Source organism: Alligator mississippiensis, chromosome 3 (genome assembly GCF_030867095.1).
Source record: "Alligator mississippiensis isolate rAllMis1 chromosome 3, rAllMis1, whole genome shotgun sequence".
NCBI lineage: Eukaryota > Metazoa > Chordata > Crocodylia > Alligatoridae > Alligator > Alligator mississippiensis.
This window is the reverse complement of record NC_081826.1, coordinates 268348244-268364035: the sequence shown is the minus strand read 5'-3', so window position 1 is coordinate 268364035 and position 15792 is coordinate 268348244. Positions and strand designations below refer to the sequence as shown.

The following is a 15792-nucleotide window of genomic DNA, read 5'->3' as shown; positions in this document are numbered from 1 at the left end:
TTTCCTCCCTTTCTTGAAGATAGGCACCACATTGGCCTTCTTCCAGTAGAATGTAGTGTTTGGATAGAGAAGAGATTCCGAAGGAATTCTTTTATGCTCGCTTAATGATTTGGTTTCTGTTTTGTTGCAACTATATCCAGAGATACTTAACTAAGGGATACATTTCAGTTCTAATGAAAATGGTTTTTATATAAAGTTATAATGAAAATGTTTAGGGTGGAGTGCTTTTTGTTTAGCTATGTGGCTTCTAATGGGCATAGCAGTGTTGACTGCACCTTAAGTTCTGTATGCTCATTTGAGACACTTAAGAAAAAGTTGAGTTTGCTTAAAAACAGAAGCAACAATTGGATTTTGTAGTCTAGTAAAAATGAATATTAGAAGTGCATATTTGCTAGATATATTGGCATCCATATACTACCATGTGACTTGCTGATTTTTATAAGACACTGCACTGCTGATATGGGTTAGGACTTATCAGTATTCTTCCCAGAAAATTGTGGAAACATATGAAGACAATACCCACAATTCCTTTCTAATCCTATATTTCTCCATATAACTTCACCAATTCAAAACAACCTTATTTTCCCATTGCTTTCCCATCTGCCACTTTAGGTCCCTTACTACAGGAAGCATTTGGATAAATTGGAGAGAGTCTAGTAAAGGGCAGCGGAAATGGTTAGGGGGCTGGGGCACTTGACTTATGAGAAGAGTCTGAGGGAACTGGGCTTATTTAGTCTGGAGAAGAGAAGACTGAGGGAGGATTTAATGGCAGCCTTTAACTACCTGAAGAGTGATTCCAAAGAAGATGGAGATAGCCTGTTTTCAGTGGTGGCAGATAGTATATGGCAGGAGCAGTGGTCTGAAGTTGCAGCCAAGGCTCCCTCTAAGCTGCATGCATATGTGTGTGGCCATGCACAATAAAAAATTGTGCTGCACAGTAACTTTTTCTAATGCGGTGCACTTGCCCCAACCCGGCCACAGGCTGCTGCAGGAGGGGGGAGGGGTGGGGACACTGAGATACCCGTGCACCCCAAGCCAGGATCACAGCCACAGGCAGGTAAGTTTCTTTCTTTATCACTGTGGGGGGGATGGACAGACAGATTAAGACCCCCTCAGTGCAGGAGGGAGTGTGGTAGGGGCAGGGTGCTGCCCTGCTCCCTCTTGCACTGTGGGGATTGTTCCCACAGCTGGAGAAACTGCAGAGGAGCTCCGCTGCCCGCTGTGGTCGAGGGGCCTTCCCGGACAGGACCTGGGCTGTAGCTTCTTGGAAGTTTGGGCACCGTCCCTGGAGTGCAGCTTGGGGTGGAGGCAGTGGGGCCGGCACAGGACACTTACAGTTCGGCTGTGTGGGGGCTGCTCTGCTCCTCATCATGCCAGCATCCCCACGGGGAGGGAGAGCACAGCCCCTCGAGTTTCAGAGAAGAGTGGTTGAAGGAGAAAACTAACATACTGCATGCGTCCAGTTGTCAGTGCGTAAGTCTTGGAAGGGGCTGGGGCACGGATCAGTGGACGATCATCGCTACCGGCCCTTCCTCCTCCTTGCCCATGACACAGGGCAGGCAGCGGTTCTTCCCTGAGGCAAGGTGGGGATAGGGGCTGGGGCAGAGCTCCATGTGGCCTCTGCCAGCTCTGGGGAACCTGCTCTGTTCCCCAGCCCCTTCAGGTGAGCTTCACCTGGAGCCCCACCGGCTTCACCTTCATCTTAGCTTTTATCCCTGCACTGGGAGCCCCACGGCTCCCATGCCAAAGCCTGGCCGCCCCACGGGTCTTCCGCGCTCTGCCTGCTCCTTGCCTTTGCATCTCGCTGCAGCCTTTGAAAACATCATGGCCTTGCTGCATGTACTGCCCAGCAGCAGGATGTACATGGCGCCACGCCACTTTTAAAAGATGCAATGAAGCACAGAGGTGGGGAGCAGGCAGAGCACAGCTCCTGCCTGCCCTTGCCCCATGCAAAGATTGAGAGCCATGTGTTGGCTGCACCACAGTGTCAACAGTGGGAGGGGAGGGGCCTGTGCTGAGCACCGCTGCTGGTGAACTGGGCAGCGCGGCTGCTCTGCATGGCCATGGTTACTGCACTGGGCAGCATGCAAGCAGCAGTGAAGGTGCCACACAGCTTTCAAAGGCTGCAGCAAGGCATGGAGGCAGGGAGCAGGCAGAGCGCAGCTCCCGCCTGCCCTTTCCCCGCGCAAAGATTGCAGGCCACGTGCTCTCACTTGACTGTCCAGCGCTGTGTCTGGAGGGGCCTGGGGTCTTCCCAGGGATGACTTCTGGTTATTGGCCTTAAGAGTTGAATCTAAGTTTGGTAGCGTGGTAAGGTTAGTGTAGTAATTGGTTTTTAGTTTTTCTTTAAGTTAAATCCTTGAATTTTGCAACGTCGAAGTGTAAATGTAAAGACAGTGAATGCAGTGGACCAGCTAAGAAGAGCTGCTTGAGTTTCAAAGAAGTGTGGTTGAAGGAGAAAACCAACATGCTGCATGCATCCAGTTGGCAGCGCGTAAGTCTTGGAGATATTTTCCAGTATCGTGAAAGTAGGTATGTCCTGTGTACCATCTATGTGTGCAGAGGTGCCAATAGCGAATAGACAACTGGAAACAAATGGAGCGACTACTGGAAATTAAACTATTTGAAGTGCCATTTGACCCATAAGATTTGTATAGATTCTGTGATAAAACTACCAAAGCAGAGGAAACCTGAAAAGTTTATTTTCTGAAACACGCAAGATACAGGGAAAATAGGATAGAACTGTCTGAAAGGAAGTGATCCAACTGGATGCGTTTAAGTTGGCAGGCTCAGATGAGCTCCATCCAAGGGTACTGAAGGCACTGGCTGATGTCATTGCACAGCCACTGGCAAGAATATTTGAGCGCTCATGACACACGGGCCAGGTCCCGGAGGACTGGAAAAGGGCCAATGTGGTCCCTATTTTCAAGAAGGGGAGGAAGGGGGATACAGGCAACTATAGGCCAGTCAGTCTCACCTCCATCCTTGGCAAAGTCTTTGAAAAGATTGTTAAGGCTCATATATATGAGAGCCCAGCAGGAAAAATTATGCTGAGGGGAAACCAGCATGGGTTCATAGCAGGTAGATCGTGCCTGACTAATCTAGTCTCTTTTTATGACTAGGTTACAAAACACCTGGACGCAGAAGTAGGGGCTGACATCGTTTACTTAGACTTCAGGAAGGCCTTCGATATGGTATCCCACCCCATACTGGTGAACAAGTTAAGAGGCTGTGACTTAGATGATTACACAGTCTGGTGGGTCGCAAATTGGCTAGAGGGTCACACCCAGAGGGTGGTAGTGGATGGGTTGGTATCCACCTGGAAGAATGTGGGCAATGGGGTCCCACAGGGCTCAGTCCTTGGACCGATACTCTTCAATGTCTTCATCAGTGATTTGGACAAGGGAGTGAAATGTACTCTGTCCAAGTTTGTGGATGATACAAAACTGTGGGGAGAAGTGAACACACCGGAAAGCAGGGAACAACTACAGGCAGACCTGGACAGGTTGGACAAATGGGCAGAAAACAATAGAACGCGATTTAACAAGAAGAAATGCAAAGTGCTGCACCTAGGGAGGAAAAATGTCTAGCACACCTACTTCTTAGGAAACGACCTGCTCGTTAGCACAGAAGCAGAAAAGGATCTCGGAGTCCTAGTGGACTCCAAGATGAACATGAGTAGGCAGTGTGATGAAGTCATCAGCAAAGCTAACTGCACTTTATCGTGCATCAGCAGATGCATGACGAACAGAACCAAGGAGGTGATACTTCCCCTCCATTGGGCGCTGGTCAGCCCGCATTTGGAATACTGTGTGCAATTTTGGGCGCCGCACTTCAAGGGGGATGTGGATAACCTGGAGAGGATCCAGAGAAGGGCCACTCGTATGGTTAAGGGCTTGCAAGCCAAGCCCTATGAGGAGAGACTGGGGCACCTGGACCTCTTCAGCCTCCGCAAGAGAAGGTTGAGAGGCGATCTTGTGGCTGCCTATAAATTCATCATGGGGGTGCAGAAGGGAATTGGTGAGGCTCTATTCACCAAGGTGCCCCTGGGGGTCACAAGAAATAATGGCCATAAGCTAGCAGAGAGCAGATTTAGATTGGACATTAGGAGGAACTTCTTCACAGTTAGTGGCCAAAATCTGGAATGGGCTCCCAAGGGAGGTGGTGCTGTCCCCTACCCTGGAGGTCTTCAAGAGGAGGCTAGTTAGGAATCTGGCTGGAGTCCTCTAAACCTAGCACTCTTTCCTGCCTATGCAGGGGGTCAGACTCAATGATCAATTGAGGTCCCTTCTAACCCTAACATCTATGAAACTCTGACAGAGTCAAAATCTTAATTGATAATGTTCTCCTCACAGTGAAATTAAACTCATCAGTGCTATCGTTGCAGGAAATCCACAGTCATGTTGGAAAATATGTTAAAATTCCTGAAAGCTGGAGAAGTAAGAATTATGTATTTGAATTTATTGACTGCATAAATTCTGTAATTCATCAGGAAGTAGCGAATGAAATGTGTACATCACCATTGTACGCTTTGATAGTTGACAAGAGCACAGATATTTCTGTTAGCAAAATGTTAATTCTGTATGTAAAATTCCGAACTATGGACAATTTCACTCAGTCCAGATTTGCTGGAATTTTAAAGCTGACAGCTTGTGATAGTTCTGCTCTTCTAGCAGCAATTAAATAATTTTATGCTGGCACACTGGGAAGACTTGGGGATTGATGATGCTTGGAAATACGCATCTTTGAGGTGCATTGAAACTCAACTACAGGCCATATACACACTGTTTAATAGATCTGTTTAAAAAAAAAAAAAAAAATCGAAGTTTGAAGAACTATGTAAGGTTGCTGAATGTGAAGCAGTTTTATTTAGGCCGCTGAATGAGGTCAGATGGTTCTGTAGACATTCTGCTGTTAGTATCAACTTTTGTTGTTATACTGCGGGGCGGCCCAAAGCAGTGTGCGCCGAAAGGGGGAGCGGGATCACTTTGCTGCTTCGCTCTATTCCCATGTTCATGATTTGCTACACCTTAGAGGGGAGATTGGTTAGAGCAAGGGAAGTGTGGGTGTTGGATATCAGAAAAAACTTTCTCACTAGGAAGGTAGTAAGGTACTGGAAAAGGTTACCCAGAGTGGTTGTGGACTCTCCATCCTTGGAGGTTTTTAAGACCTGGCTAGACAAAGCCTTGCTGGGATGAGATGATTGGGGCTGGTCCTGCTGTGAGCAGGGCAGGTGGATGAAAATCGACAACTTAAAAGAAACCAATTTTTAAAAAAAATTTTTATTTAAATAGGATTCTTTTCCAAAATCATCAATAAAATACTAAAATTCTCTCGTTTAAAAAATAACAGCTACAATTAAATCTCATCACAAACATGCCAAACCTACACTTATAGTCTCTTAAAAATGAATTAATGGCTCTGTCTCACTTGCATACATTGAGTTATCTACCAATCAAACATGGGCCCCAGCATTCATTTCAGTTTTTCATCTCATGAAAGTGGCTCTAATCTGTGTGTCCAGCCTAATTACCAGCTCTTGCTTCTTGAAAGTTCTGGGCTTTCAGTTTCTGTTTCTCAGTGGACTAAAGACACAGGCTGGATGGGATTGTTGTTGTTCTGTGCTTAGGTGGTGGTGGGACTGGGCCAAGCCAGGCAGAGGAGTTAGTCAAGACACTGTCTTAAAGACGGATGATGATATAGGAAAGGACGGAAGCAGAGTAGAAAGGAACAGTGGAGTGGACTGGAAAGAAAAAGGGAAGACATTCAGTAGTACACTCACTCACTCTTCCTCCCCCCCTCCCTTTTTTTTTTTTTTTTTGCCACAAAAAACCGGTCATGGCTTCTGGGCGTAAGAGACCTTCCCTGGGTAACAAAGGAAAATGTGGCAAGTGTAAGTAGTGCAAGAAGGAGACACGGCTTAGTTGCAAGAATCATCATAATGACATGGCTTAGTTGCATGTCATCATAACGAAAACTGTTTATTGGGAGACAATGATGTGGATGAAGACGTGGATATGTCTGAAGAACTATGTGGATCAACTGGTTAGTAAATTAAATAATTCACTTTGCAATGCACCATTTTTCAAGACTGGCTATGCCTTTTAGTATAAGTGTGATGTAACCAGTAAATTCCCAAGCTGTTTGCTATGTTGGATGTTGCTAGAAAAAAAAAGTTTAGCTTAGCTAATCATTATGGCTTGTTTAATTAGTTAACTAGGTTTAGAATTTATCACCCAAGTTTATGGTACAAAACATTGCAGTAAGAGAAATCTAGAGTTGCCAGTTGCCATTGGGCATCATTTTCTTATTTTATATTGCATAACACGTGCCCTTTATTTTGAAACATCAAGGCCCCAGACCATAATGGTGATGCCATAAGTCTATTCCCTATTTTACTTCAGCATAGCTCAGCTTTCCCAAGGGAACCCCATCCTATACTTGTTTTCTCAAGTGCCAGTGATTTCAATGGGTATTAGTCCAAAATTAAGTGCACCCTAAGTGCAGTCAGTCTTAGTTTTTTTGGTAATTTGGAATCGGATCTGCATCCTTGCTGAAAAGAATGTAAATGATTAAATGAATAATAGAGTGAGAAGAACTGAGAGGAATGACTATACAAAAATATTTTTTTTTTTTTCTTCAGGAGCCCATTTAAGTATAAGGGACTTTGACTGTATCGGCAACAACTTCAGAGTCATCCGTTGGTACTTTAGCAGCAGTGCTGCAACTGAACGTGCTTCAGACAACAAAGTATCAGTAGCAAGCAAAAGATTTCAATCATCCTGTAAAACCAACACCATGGATGGGTTTGTAGTAAGGACCAGCAAATACCAACAAGACACCATAGATGAAAAGATTGCTCGGTTCATTTATGCTCAAATTCTCCTTTTTGCATTGTTAACAATAAACACTTCATTGACATGGTTGAGTCCTTACGACCAGGCTGCATGCCACCTGGTAGGGCAGACATTGGTGGAAGGTTGCTAGATAGTGTATGAGAAGGAACTTGAACAGTGTATAAGAAATACTGAGGGGAAATTTGCTAGTTTAAGCCTTGATGGGTGGAGGAATGTACACAACGATCCAGTAGAATGTGCCTGCATGACATCAGAAGATGGAGTTGCATATCTGTCAGAAACGATGCATCAGGAAGTGCCCATACAGCAGAATATTTAAAAGTGGCAGTGAAAGTTGTAATAAACTGTGAGCAAAATTTCAACTGTCATGTGCACGGTTTTGTCGCAGACAATGCTGCAAACGTGATAAAGATGAGAAGATACTTAAAAGAAGACAAAGAAGGATGCTTCTTAATAACATACCTGTAGTGCCCATTCAATCTGTCTTTTAGCCAAAGACCTAAATACTTTTCTAGGAATAAAAAAATGTTGTTGAAGTTGCAAAATACATCCATAACAACCATTTTGCTTCAGCTGCCTAGGTAGATGCCTAACTTCTGAAGAAGATGATGCTGCCATGGCCTGGGCATCTCAAAATCACTCCTCAGTTATGTCAGTCATCATAAATTTCAGGGCTGGAGGGGAACTATTTAAACAGAACATGTTTACTGACGATGTTTTGAACAAAGTCAGTCCCCTGAATTGGTGGAAATCATTAGCCAGGCACCTTGAAACAGAGTTCCTTCAGTTGCTAAGCCAGCTTTTCACAGCAGTCATTTCCTCTGCAGGCACAGAGATAATATTTTCATCATTTGGTATTATTCACTCAAAGCTAAGAAATCAACTGAGAGTTGAAAAAGCAGGAAAACTCGTATTTCTGTTTCAGTCTCTGAGTAAAAATGACAGTGGGAACGGGGAGATCTAGTTGTAGAAGTTTAAAGGACAGTGTACGTTTCGTGTTGTGATGACGTCTGTTAGAGTCAATAAAATTTGAAACTTAAAAAAAAAAAAAAGGTTAAAGACAGACGTAAAATGCTGTATTGAGTTGTAAATTAACATGTTTCAGTGATCCAATTTGCGCCATTGTTTAAGAAGATATGTGAAGTATCAGTGGGAAACTTGGTTTTCTCGGTGATTTTAAATCATGATTTTTAAATCAATCCACCCTGGAGCAGAGGGTTGAACTAGATGACCTCCTGAGGTCCCAACCCTAATTTTCTATTATTTTGTTGTCACACTTGTACCGTGCACACATCAGTAGACTTCCTTGTGTATTTTATGGACAGAATGTTCATTTCTTCTGTATTTGTGGAACTTCAGAGTCTACCACAGCAGGTTGGTGCTAAGAGATGATAGAAGAAGAGGAATTCATGGTTTTTACACAACAGTAATGTCTGCAAGTTGCTACTGATATATTTACATGGGGGAAGCACTTTGGGGCCTGTAATGGGCTTTGGGATAATCAGCCATGGCTGTGTTAAATCTGAATGGTTAGGCATCTAGCTGGGGTCATCTGAACCCAGCACTCTTTCCTGCCTATGCAGGGGTTCGGACTCGATCTATTGAGGTCCCTTCCGACCCTAGCATCTATGAATGTCGTTTGTATTTTAGGCATGCTTTGATGCCTTCGTGGTGTGGGATGCTAGTGTCATCCATGGTTGAAAACATGGTGTTTTAAAGGTAGTTTATCTTGTCATTTAAAGAAAAAGTGGCTTGTTCGTGGCTTCTTTGAAACCTGGTAGCTTTTCAGTGAGGGTACTGCAGTTGGAGATGGGTCTCCTGGAGTTCCCTTTGTTTCTACATGTTGGAGATCATGTATAATGTTCTGGCATTCAGAGAATACAGTTCTTAGAATTGGCAGAGAATGAATTTGGTTACATATTTGTGTTCAAGGACGGTTAGGGTCCTGTTTGAGGTTTTTATAGTTAACTAGCCAATTGCCCGTCAAGAGTGACGGGGGATGGGACAGGATTGGGATGGAGTGCCGCCACCTAATGCCCCATGCTACTGCTGTTCTGCCTTTTACAGGGAGTGGGGTGGGGAATCCAGTCCTCAGTCCTGCTTGCACAGAGTGGGGTGGGGGAACCGAGGCTATCAGCTGCTCTACCCTCTGTCCGGTCCTTGGCGTGGCTTCAGAATCATGGCGGCACTCCCCCGTTCTTGGAGCACTTTGACTGGCTATTTCCATCAAATGCATTATAAACTTGAATATGGTCCCCTCTCTTTCTCCCCCATCCCCTCAGCAACAGATACTTTCCTACAAGTTTTGTCACCCTTCTGTATGGACGTACTCCTTTTCTGCATCATTGATTTGGCATACAGGCTCAGCAGTTTATCTGCTTGTGCTCCAAACACTTTGTGCTTAACTTCTGAAATGCGTTATATGCTTGAAACATGGTTTTGAAGTTGTTTAAGGTAATCCATGGTGCTTGGCAATTTACAGAATACTTAATCATGACTCTGTCCTTTTGTTTCATGCTTCTTTTTTGATGATTTACTCGAATATGGCAACAGCTTTTAATGGAACACCATGAGAATCAATTTTAAGTATTTTGGGTTTTGCAAACATACACAGATCCTGAATCTCTAACAGTACTGATCAAATTGCATTCTTTGAGTTGCAGGCATGTTATTCCAAAACCAGGCATGAACCTGAGGCTTGCTTTTTTTTAAAGCTAAAACACTGGATTAACTCTAAATTGTGTACATGCAAACTTTCATGTACTGCCACATTTTCTATCTTTAAAATGGGATGTGAATTTTGTATGCAGGGTGATACAGGTAATCACTAAGCTGTAAATTCAATACAAAATAGTTCTGGGGTAAAAATGAAGTGATTTGCTGTGTGGATACTAGAATCTTTGGAAGCATGCTAGAAGAGCTCTGCTACTTGACAAATAAATGTTTTGCTTCAAAACCTTTGTCCTTTACTCTGGATTTGGGTGAAAGTAAGAAAAACTTGAATAGGAAAGGAATGTGCCACATGTGGTATATTTTGGTGTGGTGGGTAAAAGTATTGACACCTGTTCAACATGAAAAAATAAATTGATTTTTTTTTTTCTTCCAAACTTGCAGATGTCAACGAGGAGCCTAACCGAGGATGTCAGCCCAGAATGAGAGGGTTTACTAGTGGAAGGAATTTTGGAAGCAGAGGTTGTTAATTTTATTCTCTTCCCCCCTACGCCCCACCTTTTCTATTGGGTTTTGTTTAAACTTTAACAATGTATTCTGCACAGCAGGGTGGTACACAACTATAAACGATTATTACTAACGTTAGGGTACATAGTGCTGCTAGTAGAACATGACGAAGATAAATGTATTGGGAGTGGTCATGAGTCAAAGCCTTCCATAATGTTGTTGTGCAAATTACATACAATAAGGCATGGTGACCAGCCTCTTTTTTTCTCAGAGCAGTGCCCAGTCCATGCATGGGCCAGACTTGTCTGCTGGTCCTGATCTAGCACCCAGGGCGCATGTGGCAGGCATCTTTTGGTTGTGTGGAAGGGCAACCTAGTCCTGCTGGTATAGATGTGGGGGGGAATGGTTTGGCCCTACGGCAGGTAGAGAAATGGCCTGGCCCCAACTCAGCCCTGTGGGGTAGGGGGGGAGACCTGACCCTGCAAGGTAAAGAGGTTGCAGCCTGGCTTCAGCTGGCTGGGTGGAGCTTGGGGTTTGGGCATTTGGCAGGGGGGCGGGCCCATAATTAATAACTGCCATGTTTTCGGACCATAGAGAGCTCCGTCGGCTGGCTGCCTTGGCTCCATGGGCCGTATTTGGCTCATAGGCTGAAGGTTGAGTACCCCTGCAAAGGCATTCAGCTGCAAAGTCTATAGGTCCAAGATCTCCTTTATAAAAACTATACTCTTTGTACAGTACACGTACAAAATACTGTATAGCTTGCTGAAGTGCATACCAGTACTGTACCCAGTTTTTTACTGATTGGCTTGATTGTAATCAGCTCCATTTTTAGTATCTGTTAAATGCATAAACTGCCTCAATTGCTGCACTTGGCATACACACAGCAGTGGGGAAGGATTGGGATTAGTCTTGGATAATGGAACAGACAATCATTGAGCACTCCTGGGATCTCGAGGGTAGTGGTGGAGAGCACAGGAGAGTACTTGCTGATAACCTCCCCTGCTCAGCGTTGGAATGAGGGGCTGAGGAGGAAGGCAGAACATTGTATTGTGATTATGCTTGGAGGACTTACGTGGCCCTTGTCATGCTCTGTAGAGCATTCATGTGTGATATGGAACAGTTGCTGAATGAAATGGTACAAAATAGTACCTATTCCCTTTGGCGTTATTTTAGTCTGGAGGCCATGCAATTAAAGTGCACTGTACCTCAATAAAATGACAGTCTCAATGGTAGCTTATACCTTTCTGACTTTTTAGCCCGTTTTATTTTTTTAAAGATCTGGAATTGAGTGGCAGTGTGAAAAACTTGAGTATGAAAGCCAATTTAGCCATTCTTCCAAAGAAGCTCTCACATTACACACTCTCTTCTTTGTGGCATGATCTTTTATGGTGAGTAAAATGCTTGATCAGGAACTTGTCCTTACAAGTCATAATATGTTTTTTGTTGTTTTTTTTTTTTTTTTTTGTAGATGCCAGTGAGAATCCCAATACAGAAAATACTCCCAGAGAAGGTGGATTTGGTAGTGGAAGGAGTTTTGGAAACAGAGGTAAACTTTCTATTCAGCATTTGTAAACTCGTTACAAAGAACTTTTTTAGTATCTGCGATGTCTTTAGTGCTTACTGCTAAATTTTTCCTGTCTTGGGTATTCATTTTGGATCTACTTTGCAAGGTGTGTTGGATTTTATTAAATTAAGAAACATGTTCTTTACTTCCATAATTTTAATACAAGTGATCATTGTTAATGTAGACATAAAATGGCTTGATGTTAGTCCTGAAATTAGTTGTTGATATTAAGCTTGCTTTTTTTATCAGCAGATATTTGCACAAGGTCTTTTAAATCTCTTAAATTCTCCTATTTATATTTGGGTACTCCATTTTAATAGATATCTTGCCCTTGGGTGTTATGCAGAATTTCAGAATCAACAAAAGATGTAGTGATATTGATAGCTTCCCTTTCGCAGGGTTTCAATGAGTGTTCAGGTTTTTCATCAGCTCGGCCTTGTAATTATTTGCTGTGAGACCATTTAGGTTTTTAGGGATTTAATGTTGCCTGGAAGGAGGAGGATATGTTTACAAGTCTTGATAGGGTTCTTCCCGTAAACCAGTGACAAAAATAAAGGAACTGTTCCAGCCTGAAAGTCGGTATCCTGTCCCATTAGAAGAGCTGACCTCTCATTTCTTGTGTCTAGAGTCCTGTTTAGGTTGTTCCCACTGCATCCTGGCTTTTCTTATAACTTGGAATTGCACTAGCATCCCTGCATAACAATATGCCCCTTATCTTAATTTTTCAAACCTTGAGATATGGTGTACTTGACTGGGATCCAACTTTATTTGAAATAACTACAGTTTGTTTCCTGCTTCATCAGTTGATTAGTCTACCAGTTCTTCTCTACTATTCCTGTAAGACTTTTCTTTCAACAGCGGCTATTTCTAAAATAAATAGTGTTTGAAGGTGCTGCAAGGTTTGATAACTGAGCATCAATAACATTTTTCACAGTAGAGCAGTAGAAACGATACAGCATGCTTCAGAATATCTTTCATTCTTATTTTTCTCCTTCAATCTTGTACCTATACTATAACATGGCATAGTTGGCTAGGGATGTGGGAGGGTAATGTGTTCAGTATTACTTGAAACATCAGCTATTGAGCTATTGGCTAATATTATTTGTACTGGATTTGGATTAGATGTTTCTGATACCAGGCAAAGTTCTGTGGCCTGTTGCTACCCAGCTAATTGGACTACTTCATAATCATTTCCTTTGACTTCTGAAATGTGTGGGTGTGTATTTGTGGAAATCAGTATGTTGGTTCTTCTGATGTAGCTTGCTTTTGTTACCTCCAATTACACTAGAAAATAAACTTGAAGAAAGAAACAACTCTATTTGAGACATGCAAGTTTGGTATCTAGCCTTTTCTTGGCAAATGTTTTTTAGAGATGTGCTTTGTCATGAGACAAGTGGTCAGTCAAATTTCTTTCAAGTGTCCTGGCACGTGGGTTTAGATTTTGTGTGTTGTTAGTGAGAGACATAAGTATCAGATACTGAGTGTTAACTACTGGCCCTGCAAAATAGTCTTATACAGTATAGATTGTAATTCAAATGAGAAATTGTATTATTATTCCCTCCTAAAGCATTTGAGAAGCTTGCATGTAGACAGTATTTAACCATTCCCTGTTTGCTTAAGATGTCCTTTTGTTTACAATAAATGCAGTTTCATGCCTACATCTTAAACTGGTATTATGGAAAGATTAATATAGTCTTCTCTGAGACCTGTAGGTGAGTAGTAAACTTTGAGAAAATTCCCTATTCTTCATTGGAATAAGTTATAACCTTATAGCAGAATCATGTTTTCATTCTTCTTGGAAGGAAAAATTAAGGTGAAATTTAAGCTAATGCTTATTAACAGAATGCAGAATGTATCTAACTCTTAAATCTACCTGGGGAATGTATCTAACTCTTAAATCTACCTGGGGAAGATTGCAACTCAGTCATCTTAGTGCTGGCAGTTATAGTGTACCCTCTTTTGAATTAATACGGAATAATTTTCTGCTGTAACAGTAACACATTTATTTAGCAAGGTAAGTCTGTTCACTTTCCGGTTCCTGAACTTTCTTCCAGACACTTGGGCTATTCCTGTGAATAATTAAGTAGCTTGCATTAACCATGCCCTTTAGCACAGCCGGGGTAAGCGGGGCCCGTGGAGAGAGGGGGCTAACCCCTTAGTGTGTGTGTGTGTGTGTGTGTGTGTGTGGGAGGCGGCGGCTGAGTGGAGCCGGGCCGGGTCAAGCCCCGCCCAGCCCCCCAGGGAGCCGCGCGAACAGGCTGCGCAAACAGGCGTGCTTCTCTGCCGGCGCGTGAGTTAGCGCGGGAGGGTGTGCGGGAGGGCGCCGGACCCTGCCTGTGCACCCCCCAGGGTAAACAGCCCCAGCCGTAGCCAGCCCACCAGAGGCATGACACGGATGGGCACGTGCCGCACCCCGAGGGTCCCCTCGGGCTCTGCGGCCCCGGCCCCGGCCCCCCCCCCCCCCCCCCCCCGGCACTTCAGAGATGGCCACCCAGACGGAGCCCCTGGTTCTGGGCTCCACGCAGACAGAGCCCCTGGCTCTCGGCTGCGGGGGCTGCCTGTCCCTTTTCCAGGCTCTGGGGCCTGGGAGCATGGCGACCTCCCCTTGTGGGGTCTGCTCCCTTTTGGGGTCTCTGGTGCGCCAGCTGGAGGAGCTCCAGGCCACAGTCCAGAGACTGCGGGCCATCAGGGACTGCAAGCAGGAGATAGACTCATACTGCCAGGCCCTTCTCCCCTGGGAGGCGGAGGGTAGATCACAGTCTCCTTCCACGCCAAAGGAGGACTCTGGGACCTCCTGCTGTGTCCAGCCAGGGGCATGGACCAAGGTGGTCAAGGGCCCTAAGGCCCGCTGCACCAAGGCCCCTCCCCCACCAGAACTGAGCAACAGGTACGCACCTCTTGCTGCCCCAGCAGAGCCTGCTGAGTTGCCGGCCCCCACAGGCAACATGGGCCTAACTGCAGCTCCCGCCCCTGCTCTCCCCAAGACAAAACGTAAGGTGTTTGTTGTGGGAGACTCCCTCCTGAGGGGGACGGAGGGGCCAATCTGCCACCCCGACCCCTTAGCCTGTCAAGTCTGCTGCTTCCCAGGGACCCGCATTCGGGACATTGCGGAGATGATCCCCAAGCTCCTCAAACCCACAGACCACTATCCCATGCTCCTTATTCATGTGGGCACCAATGACACGGCTCGGAGCACTCCCAGCCAGGTCATGAGGCGCTACAGGGATTTGGGAGCGGGGCTTAAGGGTCTGGGGGCACAGGTGGTGTTCTCGTCAATCCTCCCAGTCTCAGGCTATGGGCTGAGAAGGGACAGGAGGATCTATGTGGTCAACCAAAGACTGCGGCGCTAGTGTCGTCAGGAAGGCTTTGGCTTTCATGACCACAGCCCGCTCTTTGGCGAGAGAGGCAGCGAGCTGCTGGGAAGAGATGGTCTCCACCTCTCTCCCCTGGGGAGGAGGCTCTTCTCAGCCAGACTGGCTGACCTGCTCCACCGGGCTTTAAACTAAGCCCGTTGGGGGACGGGGGGACTACCGCCACTGCTGGCCCGCTGAACAATCCTTGCAAAGCCAGCGGATCACGGCACTCAAGGGAGCCCGCCCCAGCCCTGGTAAAATCTGTGGGCAAGGAATGAGCCCCCCAGGGGGCACTTGCCTGCCTCTACACTAATGCCAGGAGCTTGGGGAATAAGCAGGAGGAGCTCATCCTCCTGCTCAGTGCAAACAATTACGATGTCATAGGGATAACGGAGACCTGGTGGGACTCCATCCATGACTGGACCACGGGGATAGATGGCTATGCCCTGTACAGGAGGAATCGTGTAGAGAAAAGGGGCGGGGGTGTAGCTCTCTATGTTAAGGAAAGCTACGCGTCCCTGCAAGCCAATATTGGCGACCAGGGTGGACGGCTGGAGACCCTCTGGGTTAAAATCCGTGGGGAACACAGCACGGGGGACACAATGGTGGGAGTCTATTACAGACCTCCCACCCAAAGTCCTGAGCTTGACCAGGAGTTTGCCCAGGAACTGGCTGAGGCAGCTTGCTCCAGGACCACGGTTGTCATGGGTGACTTCAATTACCCAGACATCTCGTGGGAGGATCGCTCAGCAAAATCTGAGTGGTCGCAGAGCTTCCTCTCATGCGTGGATGACCTCTACCTGACACAAGAAGTCTATGGGCCAACGAGAGGCAAAGCGCT

General features: G+C 45.3%; 1 protein-coding gene across 12 annotated transcripts in view; it reads left to right on the top strand.

The window, feature by feature from the left end:
• DDX4 (DEAD-box helicase 4) overlaps positions 1-15792 on the top strand; it is a 114608-nt gene that overhangs the window by 48266 nt on the left and 50550 nt on the right. For 10 of the 12 annotated variants that reach the window (XM_059725167.1, XM_059725169.1, XM_059725172.1 and 7 more), the window contains 2 exons: positions 9972-10049; positions 11503-11580. The exons of the other annotated variants lie outside the window; for them this stretch is intronic. In XM_059725167.1, the coding sequence (XP_059581150.1) occupies positions 9972-10049; positions 11503-11580 (156 nt within the window). The remainder of the gene's footprint in view (positions 1-9971; positions 10050-11502; positions 11581-15792) is intronic. 12 annotated transcript variants of the gene reach the window in all.